This window comes from Poecilia formosa, unplaced genomic scaffold (genome assembly GCF_000485575.1).
Source record: "Poecilia formosa unplaced genomic scaffold, Poecilia_formosa-5.1.2 Scaffold545, whole genome shotgun sequence".
In the NCBI taxonomy this organism is placed as follows: Eukaryota; Metazoa; Chordata; class Actinopteri; order Cyprinodontiformes; family Poeciliidae; genus Poecilia; species Poecilia formosa.
The window spans coordinates 86,735-99,236 of NW_006800484.1; the positions used below are offsets into that span (position 1 = coordinate 86,735).

Consider the following 12,502-nt stretch of genomic DNA (forward strand, 5'->3'; position numbering starts at 1 on the left):
ACCTGACCTGCTTAGAATTTCAGTCAGACTCACTTGCGTATGCAGATCATTACCGTGTCAAATAATGTTGATTGCTCAACTAAATCCTAATTGAGACAGACTTAATCAAGACAGGGGAGAGAACAACAGCAATATCGATTTAGTAATTATGAATTCCATCCGCGTGTACTTAAGATTTTAAAAAGTGAAATATGTCATTTATTCTGAACAGATTCTTATACCACGTCTCCAGGACGGCGCGGCTTCTCTTGCTGCTTGTAAAATCATTTAAGGGCTTTTACAGATCCCAGAGAGGTAGCTGAAGGATGGCTTAGAAGTTAATCAGCAAAGACCACAATAGTCGATATGAAAGGGGGGACGGTGGCAGAGTTCTGCTCGTCTCAGAGGCAGCTGGCTGCTTCGACACAGAGTCGATGTAGAGACGGAAGGATTCAGCAGAACCTGAGACAGGAAAAAAAAAAGTGAAGTTATGAAGTTTAATTGTAAAATCTGGAGATGTTAAAAAACGACATCGCAGACAGCTAAATTGGACAGTGTATGATTTTTGGATCTGAAAGTCTGAAATTTGTGCAGCTAAACAGGAAGTGTGTGACGCTAGGCGTAAACAGCGTAAACATAAATTAAATTATAAAAGATTACATCTTACCAAGAAACATTTTAGCCAGTTTTCTGCTCCACCTTTGGATATAATCAAAGCAACTAAACTAATTTTGGCTTTTGATCTTATTTCACACCAAGGGTAACAGTTATGAGCTCCATGTTGCTAAACTGTGGCAAAGCCCCAACTGGGGGCTCCTGAATCTGCTCAAGTGGTTTGATCTTTGCTTCAGACAGAAGCTGCTGAAGAGAAACACGTTAGAGAACATTTTAGGAACTTCCACTATAAACTGAAGCAAACATCAGCCAATAAAGGGAAACTACATTTGGACCGTTGGGTTGGAAATGACATCAGTCCAAACTCAGCCATGATCCAGTTGCAAGTTGAAACCAGTGGGATACGCTAACTAACGTGACTAACCGGCCTGTTACTGGTACAGGATAAACAGTGTGCTTTTATTTGTTCAAAAAAAAAAAAAAGAAGCAACTTCTTCACTAACACATTTGGTACAGTAGTTTAAAATAAGTTTATGACTTCAGCTGCATGTGTTAAACATGTTGTTCAACTTTGAAGTCAATGTGGACTTCTTACTGCAAAATGCAGTGATTAGAATTTACATTCCTTTTTCCAAAAGTTCAGTGGCATTTCTTTCTTTATTTTTTTGTCTTCAGAGAAAAACGGAACAAACAAATTGATCCTGCTTAGTTATTGTTCTTAAAGGCCAGTCAGTATGTGGGCACTTGTTGTAAAATACTAACTTCTTATTGGCCACAAAATTCTCTTATCAGTTTGTAACTCAGCAGCTCCTGGCAGAGCATAAGTGCATGTGTTTGTCACAGAGCAACATCAGATGATGTGAGTGTGCCAGAGTCGGCTAAAATAAGCTAATGCCCATCGGCAGTCCCTTTTGGAGCTAAAATGAACAAAGTTAAAATGTCATATGATTTACACAGTTAAATTACAAGAGCCAATACATTTCATAAACAACTAATTTTTAATCTTCTGGGTTCTGACAGAGACATTGCTGACTTGTTTTAAGGCAGTTCTTTAAACGATCTTAAAGGTGTTAAACGTGGGGCGTTCTCCTATACTGAATGGATATTGTTCCGGATGTTGCAGCCCCTACCTCAAAGAACTGCCCAAAGGTGGCGCATGTAAGCTTGTAATGCTGTTTCTTTAATCAGTCATCATTGTTTAGACACTCTTTGTCTTTCTTGTCTGCACTGAGCTGTAAAAATATGAAGAATCTTCCAGCGAGTCAGTATTCCAGAGGGAAAACAAACCTGTTTCCTATTTCAGCAGCTTCCTGAACGAGGGCTAAATAATTCACATTTTTATCATCATTAAAGTCGTCGATAAATTACGCTGCAGGCTGCCTGTAAATGCTGGCAGGTCCCCTCAGATGAGTTTCTAGCTTCAGAGAAATAAAGTGCTACAGTAAAGTGCCCCATGTTTCTCAATCATTTGTATCGATGTGCACTTCCTGAATTCCGCCGACGTTCAGAGCTAATTGTGAACTGATACCTCTGCTCCACTTGGACTATCGCAAAGCAGAGGTCACCAAGCTGCATAGCCTGTTAGTCCAAGCAGGGTATCGTATGAAGCTTTGTCAATACCACACAGAGGTCCGAGGCTACTCTGATACCAGATACTATCTCTGTACCCTTTGATATTATTGACTCTGTGGTCTCTGTGTTGATTAACTTCTGCACCCTCTTCCAGCAGACTGCCTCTCTAGGCTCTGTCGCAGCTCTCAAACAACAGCGCATTTGAACTTTAAACCAAGCTCAAAGTGGCGTGCCTCAGCTTTAATAGGTGTCTCCGTACAGACACGGGCATGCTGGTGTTTCAGTTAGATGTTTCAGGTCAGCTGGGAATATAAAGAATATCACACAAAATATCAAATATGATGTTCACTTTGTGTTTTTCTTGAAAAAATGTCTGTTTTATGTGGTCGGTGGTGTGATTTTGTTTCAGATACTTTATCTTTTATTTATTTACGCAGCTGCGGGTGGTAACGACTTTAAGAGAGCTGCTCTTCACAAGCCTGAATATATTTAGTCATTAGGGTTTGACATGCTCTTAACACAAAGGGTGCACTTAGTTTTTCACAGATTGCTGACTAGCCATGCATTTTTTTAAAGTGTCCAACTAATTTTTTCACTTTCTGAAGCTCAGTGTATTTCAAGATGCTCTTGTACGGTTGACTGTTGTTGCTTTTTATCACCGTTTGAGACGTTGACATAAAAGTTTGTTGCTGTTTGTCTTGAGGGCCATTTTCAAACTCTGCCTTTAAGAGCCGAACTCAGGAAAAACAGAACTATGTTTTGACGTGTGGATAGCAGTAGTGGCAGCTCTCGTCTTAATACAGCAACGGAGATAAAGGAAGATGCAGATAAACAAAAAACACCAGAAGAATCCACAACAGAGAGGCAGTAAGCATGGCAGCAAAGAGGCAATGAGAAACGTGAGAGACGGTGGAATAGACACTACGCCTCAAATTTTAAGCCTTCAAATGCTGAAGAAAATCATGCGTCAAATATAACAAATATAACATTTGAAGAAGACACATGTAACAACAGAGACCTACAGTCAAGGTAAAACTATGGTAACAGTATCAAAAAAGAGAGATACCAAAAGTATTTTCACATTCTGTGAAAACATTTTTTTTTCAAGGAATTACAAAAACCTGTTTATCAGGAGCACAAACATGTCAACAAATCACAACGATTCACCACCAGCTTCATTCTACATGAGTTAGAGCTTCTATAGGCATACATTTCAACATCACATAATCACATTAGGCTTTTAAAGCGCTTTTCAGGATGCTTAAAAACATCAATGAAATCAGTCATTTCCATTCACACGCTGATGACGATACCGAGCTACCAAAGCTATTAAGTATCACATAAGTGATATTTATTTTTTTTCTAGTTATTGTAATATAAATATTGGGTAACACTTTATTTGAAGGGGTGTGCAGAAGACTGACATGACACTTGTCATGAACATACAGAAGTCTTTATGAATGTTTGTGACAGTTGTCATGAAGTTGTCATTCGGTAAATAATGACACTTTTAATGCAAAGTTGCTCTAAAAGTTGCATTGAAAGTCCATTGAAAATGCCAACTTTGCATGATTTTGTAAATTATGATAATTTAATGCAAAGTTGGCATTTTTAATGGACTTTCAATGCAACGTTTAGAGCGACTTTGCATTAAAAGTGTAAATACTAGGTTTAAAAGATAATATTGTAAATGTAAAAATGTCTGGATGTACTTGGTTTCTAATGTTATTCAACATTTATTCCGCATATATTAGATGGAGAAGAAACAAATTCGTGTTTCATGTTTTTGACGTATGGTGTAATTCTGCTGAGTCAGCAACTACGGTGGGAGCTAAATGAAATCACACAGCTGCTCATTGTTATTCTGGTGGAAGTCTAGCATGTGAACTGCAGGTAGATTCACCCACAGCACCCTGGTTTATATACAGAGCAGGGGCTCACCGATTTATCTGCACCAAATTCCTTCGTTTTATGAGATTGGTGATCGGCTGTGTGAAGCCGATCTCGTCCATTGATCTTATCTGCCTCAACGAAGGCCTAAAAATCAGCCACTGTCCTCTTCTGCGCTGCAGTGTAAGGTTTGACTAACTGACCCGCCACCAGGTCATGTCTGCAGATAACAATAGTGACTGAATCATTAACAACTCTGTCACTTTCTTGTTATATTTAGCAACATTTTAGACAATAAAAATGGTATCTGCCAAAATCGGAATCAGGCTTTGTAAAGAATCCGCGATGAGTGAATTACAGAACAGAGCTGCAGTCGGTGCAGCCCTAACAGACAATGAAACAGTTTCTAATTATCTGTTGTAATATATCTACACTTTGTTGATTTACAGTTTAGTGATCATAATAATGACCTTTAAAAAAAAAACACCAAATAAAACAATGCACAGCTCAAACATAGATGTCACCATTTGATGACACAGATGACATGCATGTAAAAACATGTCATCTATGCAGATTACAGCAAAAGCGAATTCACATCCCCTTCTTACAAAAGTGTATTTACAATAAAACATTAAAATAAATCAGAAAAACACTACGAGTTGCTTTATAATCACAATGCACACACATACACAGTCGTACAGTTAATGCATACATACCTGAGCAGTTTCTAGTTATTTTGTAACACAAGGCATGAGTTTCAGCAACTCATTGAGAGTTTAAGAAGAAATAAAATAACTTAACCTTTGCTAATTTGGTTTCTTGAGAAAATTCTAGAAAAAAAACATGTGGTGACAGAGCATATAGAGTTTGGTCCCCTTACAGATATATCTCTGTTTTTTTCAGATGATCAGTTTTTTGTCTTGTTTTTTTTTCAGACAAAAACAGCTGGAATAGATACAAAGTGCAGTTGGCAAATTATTTCGTTCATTTACAGAAAATGTAAATAAATGAATGACCCTCTTATGCAATAATAAATTAGGTTTGATTTAACACATTTGTAGGAAATCTGATTTCAATTTCACCTGTCCCACCTGCGCCTCATGTGGAATAAAACGTAACTTAAATGGAACCTGTCTGACAACATGAAGTAGGCTACAATGCCACTTTATGGCTTTTGGATTCCACTAATCCACATCTAGGAACAGGCGGCCTCATCTTCCTCAGTAACAGAGCTCCTGACTCAACAATAAGAAAGAGACTAGAGAATATGGACTTCATGGGAAAGTCCCAAGGTCTCACGTTTCTCAAAACCATCTTCTTGACTCCAAGAGTTTAATCGTGGGATTTCCTTGATTTCTTTGTGTTAGATCTGTATTGTTTGTGTTTTCCTTTAGTTCAGTCCTCCCTTTGTAATTCTAGTTTAATATGTTTATTTTTTGTGTCTATTCATTTTTGTTGCCTGTAAATCATGTTTGTAGGTCTAGTTATTTTTTAGTGTTAGACTTTTTGCTGGTTTCTCCTGTTAAATCCCATTACTTCTCTGTTTTCCTGGGTTCCTGTGGTTTTCCTTTAGTTTTTTTTCCCTTCTTTGGCTCCCTGCATTTCACACATCGTGACAAATGCAAGTTGAAGCAGATGCATCGGGCCACCATAGTACAACCAGTTATTGAACAGAGAATAATACATTTACATTTGACAAAATAACCAACAACAAAAATGTGACTTTTTTATGGCCTACATCTTTCTTTGTATTTTTTTTCCCCCTTTCTATCTGCTGGTTGTTTAAAAAAAACAAAAACATTTCAATTAAATGTTTAAACCAAACACCACAAACTACCAGTGTTTAAAAGAACAATTTGAGACCATTTCTAAGTTAAATATATTAGAAATCAGATTGATTGCAGCGTTTTGATCTTCATTAAATAAGCTGAATACTTTTTAGAAGGTTGAACTGGTTAAATTAACAGGAAGCTTGTTCAGAACTTGCAGTGTTAATTGTTGGCAGCTGAAGAGACGTTGCTCACATGATTAGAAGCTGTGATCTTTTGCTAACTAGCTGACTTGTGAGCGACCTCAGCTGCTGTCTGAGGAAACCCTTCCCCTGTTGGGCCTTCCTCAAAGCCACCACTGAGAGCTCAACTCTAATTGGGCAGCAGTAACTTTCACCGGGTTTCATCCTTCCACTGAAGAGGATCAGGGCAGACTGCTCATTCTAACACTGCCTTTTGCCTTCAACTATTACTTGTTCTACTTTTAGAACAATCCCTTTGGCATGTGTTTTTTTTTTTTTTTACATTTTCAACTGTTTTGATGTCCAAGTGAAAACTCCAACTTTATGAGTTTCAGATGTAGAAAGATCTTTCTGACTCTGGTGCCTAAAATATTCACCTGTGTGCTACAGAAATTACTTTGTTGCGACATATTTGCTGGCTTTTTATGCAACAACATCACTTTGCATGTTGGGAGGCTGGCAGATAAGAAACAGGGATGCTTCTCTTCTTATTCCAACCTAAAGTGAAACCTGTCACTGCAGGCTTTTCTGTCTCTCTGCAATGTGTCCTTGAAGATAATTTGTACAAAGTTAATTACAGATTTTCATTCCATGAGACTGGTATCGATTAAATGATAAAGAAGAACACAATAAGGAGCCTGGATTCTCTGAATCTAAACCTAATTGCAATCATTGATTTGGGAAAGAATGGCAGAAACCTTGTTTCATTTCCAAAATGAAAGCAGAGAACAGCGAATAGCTTTTTACTGACATGAAAGATAATCTTTGAAATGTTTCATGTTTTTTTTTTATTGTCAGAAAATCCAACAGTGAGCAGGAATTGATCCTATTATCAAGGATTGCTTGTGTAGCCGAGTCTGATGTTTCAAGCTTATTGCTCTGTGCCGTTGAGCTCTGGTGTTATCATGGCAGATAACCAAGAATATACCCACAGACACACACACACACACACACACGCACGCACACCCACACACACACACACACGCACACACACACACACACACACACACACACACACTGCTCTATAAATATCAGAAGTGCAATTGTGTGCAATTCATTTTTTGCTGTGTCTTATATATTTGCTTTAAAATGATATAAATGAATGATTTATTTAGAAAAAAAATCACTCTAGAATTAGTGTACTTAAATCTGATTTAAGTCCTGCACTATTGTGAAAATAAAACACTAAAATAATGACGTGGAATAATTTCATGGATATAGTTCTCTCCACTGGACTCGAATGTATTTAGGTTTAACAGAATGTAATGCACAGTGCTGGTTGTTATCTACTGGATAAATCAGCTGAGGGTTTTCCATATCTGGACCGGTCAGTCAGTTGATTAAATTCTGTCCCCTGCATTTCGTCCCCTGAGCCGGGAAAGGGGACGAAATTAGGCAATGGCTCAATGAGATTTCTCCAACTCATTTTCATTAGGTTAAACTGAGAGGTTCTTTGGAAATGACTCTTCTCCTCTTTACTTTACTCGTACTTTGCCGTAGTGCCAGAGTTTTCATAATCATGATGGCTTGATGAGAACAAAGGAACTGATCCTGTGATCCTGTAAATTTTAAATTAAATAAATAAATAAATAAAAATCTTATGCAAATTGTCTCATCTGAATTAGAAACCAGTTTTTGGCTTTTTTTTTTAAATTAAGAATACAACAATTAAAATTGTATTTTAATTATTATTATAATTGCAATATCCTCAATCACGTCTCGCGTAAAGAAAAAGATTCCAAATATTATTGTTATCGTTTTACAGAAGCTGCGTCTGTATTGGGAAGCTGCTGTGGCCCTGATGGGGTGAAACATGGGACCAGTGTGGAGGGGCAAGGAGTGCACATAGTGAGCTCAGTGTAATAGACAAAAAATGCCCTTTTTTAATAAAACAAGTGTTTTTACACACTACATCCTCATGGCATCATGATATTTGTATAGGCCGTGTATAATTATCCCACAGTTTGAGCCATGTACCATTAACATTCGTCCTCACCAACTTAAGAGCCATTCATACATTGTCAGAATTTTGAATCCCTTAAAAATAATTTCTAGCAGTTGCCTGGCTACACCTGACATGTTTCAGATTTCAAGAGCAATGAAGTGTTCTCCCTCCTCAACCTCTGTGCATGTATCATATCTGTCCACCCAGATATGCGCATGTGTCTTCATTCAGCAAAAAAGGAAAAAAAAAAAGAAGCCACCAAGATCAGAGCACAGATCTAGAGTCAGTTTCAGAGGATTTGGACCGCTCTGCAGACAAATCATCCTGCGTCCATAAGTCATCCTGAGTGTCACAAGCTGGCCTTAGGCCTGGGAACAAATCTGTGATAACAACAGAGTCTGTTAACTCACTCCACTTACACACTGTTTTTAACCCATGGCGGAACAGGAGAATGCTGTTGCTCGAGTTCTGCACCTTAAAGCTGTCAAAGCCCGACAATGTCTGATGTCTGACTGAAAGAAAGCTCACTTCAAAGGGAAGAGAAACTTAAAAAGATGGCTGCAGATTGAAAGGAGGGATAAATGAATGAGAGTGTGTGGGAAGCAAACATTGGATCAAGGAGACTTTTCATAGATTAAGAGAGCCGTTCCTGAATAATAACCCGGTGCACGCTGTGTCCTGTTAAGGTGCCGAGCCAGCACTTTCATTTTCCACATGAACACGTGCAACTGCACTTCGGCTTCAGTCGTAATTTGAGAAGAGGAAGAAACGGCATGATCCACTTTAGTCACACTTGAAATCAGGATTAGAAAAATCTCTTGGCAAAGGACGTGAGGGGAGTCAAGTCAGGTCGGCTGAGATTCAGCGAGACATTCTAAAAGCGCACCAGATCACGCTGTCACTTCTGCTGAGCTCTTGTCGGCCAGATGGATGTCCAATCGCAGCTCCAGATGTGCCCAGAATCCGTCTGGACGCCCAAAAAACAAAGGGCAGCCCCTCACTCAGCTACGCGACTGATTGAGAAAGCCGAGGGATAATTGTAATCAGGCCGCTGCCAGTTTTCATTATGATCTCAGATCCGGGCCTTAATGCCGCTCAGGCAACACTGGAGAAGGTTGTTACAGGCTAGAAGGATCAGAGCGCAATGAAAGTGACGGCTTTAGATCACAGTCCTCCTAATCTGCTGCTGGTTGGATGTGATGTAATCTTACAATCTTGGATTAAGTACACACATTAACAGTAGAGGAGGCAGCGTGTTTGTGCTGCAGCCTGTGAGGAACTGCAGGGGTTAAACAGACTGTTGCAGGCGCCTGGGAGCCGAGGAACGAAACAAAGCTGTTATTTTCGCTGTTATTTTCCCTGTTTTCTGCATTTAAACTCCTTCACTGACAGGTAGAGGAACACTTTGAACTAATGTGTAACAGCGCCTGGAACATTTTCCATAATTACTCTCCGCAGAGCAAATCCCAGCTTGGCAAGTTACATATGCAACAGTATTCAAAACGGCTCACATCTGACAATAACAGGTTCTGAAATGCAGTGTTTATGTTTTGTTTTCCAGATAATTGCAATGGTCCTCTCGCATCAGCATTACCACACTCATCGTTTCAGAGCTCATCTCAGTCCTCGGCCAGTTATTCTGCCTTCTACGCCAAGCTCAACAGGAGAGATGGTGAGTGCACACTGCTTTATGTAGAAAAAAAACAAACAACAAAAAAAACAGTACCCTGAGAAATATCAGCCTATCCTAAATTTATTCTGGTGTCATTTAGCAACATTGTAAGAGAATTAGGAGGTCACCTTATGTGCTCTGTGAGATTTCAGTTCATTTCTCCCTGATCTATTTGTTTGTTCCAAATGTTTTTTTTTTAATAGAAGAATATCTCTGCAGGTAAAAAAAAAAAAGCTGCTTTTCAACATGTGTTCATTTGCAAACAAACTGTTTAATGACTCAGTTTTCCTGATTATTTTTGCTGCCCAGTTAGGCTTGTTTTCATCAGAAAACATGGATAAATGTTCTTTTTTTTTCATGGTCTGCACATGCTCAGTGCTGCTCAGAGATTACTGGGACAGTGAGAGTCAGAGACCAGCATGGACACACACACACACACATACATACACACACACAACTCAGCTCATTTGATAATCTTACAAAAAAAAAACTTTTTTCTTCACTGGTGCCACATTTACTGGGATTCTCTTGCATTTATTTAAATGTATGTTCCACTCTTTTACGTTAAAACACCCACAGACTTTTTGTATTAAAGTATTAATACATGGACAGCAAAAGGTGCTTAATAGGATTTTATTGTTGTTGTTTTTGTTTTTGCATAATTTGAACCAGGTGAGGCTAAAACTATTCCACTTGAGGAGAACAAGAAGTATTTATTTTTTTTTAAATCTTAAATGTAAAATGTACAGTTTTGGTTTAATTGCTGCCCTGGCTGTGTTCTTTCAACAGAACGTCCTTTTTTTTAGTCTTCATACTCCAGTTGGCGATTCATTGATTATTAAAATATTTGTCAGATAATTTAGTAATCTACACGTCAGGATTAAATTGATTAATCAATTTAAGCAGCAAAACCTTATAATCTGGTAAAAATGAGCTGTCATATATCAAACTAAACCATCTCAAACCACCAGAATTGCACAAAATTTTAATATGCATTTCAATCCCAATATAATTCAAACGTTTGTCATTATAACCAGAAGTAGACATGATGGTCATTTCATTTAGGTTCTGATCAGCAGTTCTGCAGGTTATTGAAGGTTTTGTCTTTGGACAGTGTTGCATATGTGGCAGTCAGTGGTTGAGAGGCAAAACATAATTAAAAATTAAACCAGATTCCACTCTTACTTATGGGAGACCAGATAAGGCAGGCGTGTCAAACTCAATTTCACCGAGGGCCACTTCAGCATATTGGCCACCCTCAACGGGCCACATTGACGGTACAAATCAGGAGTGCATCCCTGCTAAAACACACCCCAGACAAAAGGTTGACTTCCCTCATTCAGGTCTGTAGAGGCTTATAATGAGTAAATGATCCAGGTGTGTTAGAGAAGGAATCCATCTAAAGTTGCAGATGGTAGCTCTGGAAAACTAGACTTGGGCACCTCTAGCATAAATGTATAAAAATACAATGTTAAAAATAAATTAAACACCACCTCATATTGTTAAATAACTGATTTTATGTATTGAAGTTTTAAATATTGCATTTGAGTTTCCATGGCCTATAAAATGCTTGGGGGGGCACGAGTTTGACACATGTGCATTACGCCACAGAACTGCCAATTGGTAAATGAAGTAAAGTAGCTTCGATTTCAAAGAAGCCTACATTGAAGTCGATTGGCAAATGAACCATCACGAAAGAGGAAGGCTCTTGTTGTCTCACTGCACCCCAAGAGATGCATAACCTACAAAAACCGTTTCTCTCTGGTTTTGAACCAGAGACCTTTTGCATGTAAAGCAAACATGATAACCACTGAACTACAGGAACTGAACTTCTCTGCTTTGTTTCAGTTTGAGGTTCCAAAGTTGATGATGTGAGATGCAAAGCATGAAAATTTCAACTGAGGTTTGCACTCAGATGCCTGGATTCAGAGTACAGACCATGACACCACAGAACCCTTGTTGACCTTTAGTAAACACCTGTGATGAATAGAACATGCAAAATCTGTTTCTGTCTGGTTTCGAACCAGAGACCTTTTGCGTGTGAAGCCAACATGATAACCACTACACTACAAAAACTCATGCTCTATGGAGTGATCCTGGTAGATGATCCACATTTTGTTAGAGACTAAACGAGCATGGAGCAATGTCAAATACCACAGATCCTCTCAGAGAGCACAGTAACTTGGTGAACAAACTGTCAAACTTATACTTGTACCTAAATTTCACATTACAGTCCATAAACTAAGCCTGGGATCAAAAAAATGTATTAAAGATGTCATTAACAGAGACAAATGGTTCTACAGAGAATTGGTTAAATGGCTAAAAAATAAAAACAATACTTACAAATAAAAAATGGTTCAAAAATAAAATTAATACATTAAAATAAAAAAAATATCTGTGAAATACAATCAACACTTTACAATTAAAAATGGTTCAAAAATACAATCAACACTTCAAAATGTATAATGGTAACTGTTTCTGTCTGTTCAGTCCATAAAATCAATACTTACAAATAAAAAATGGCTAGGAAGTGCATTACAAACCTTTTGTTTGCATTAAATTCAAGTCTCCATTACAGACCAGAGAAAACTAAAGAGAATTCAACGTTGTGTTAATCCACTTGAGGAGCCCTCAAGTGGATTAACACAACGTTGCATTTATCTTGAGGAAATAAATTACAATGCGAAAGTTAATTAGACTGTGACATGCGCAGTCCGCTGCTCAACCACTGCGGAATTAGAAAGAAACCGCTGGAAGTAACTCATCCAGCGGCTTTAAGAAATGGAGCCTTCTTGGTGCTCGTTACCCAGGAGAGCGG

General features: G+C 38.3%; 1 protein-coding gene across 1 annotated transcript in view; it reads left to right on the forward strand.

The window, feature by feature from the left end:
• Nucleotides 1-12,502, forward strand: part of LOC103129430 (contactin-associated protein-like 5) — a 154,363-nt gene that overhangs the window by 21,286 nt on the left and 120,575 nt on the right. Inside the window, exon 2 of the mRNA XM_007540520.2 lies at nt 9,574-9,684. Within this exon, the coding sequence (XP_007540582.2) occupies nt 9,574-9,684 (111 nt within the window). The remainder of the gene's footprint in view (nt 1-9,573; nt 9,685-12,502) is intronic.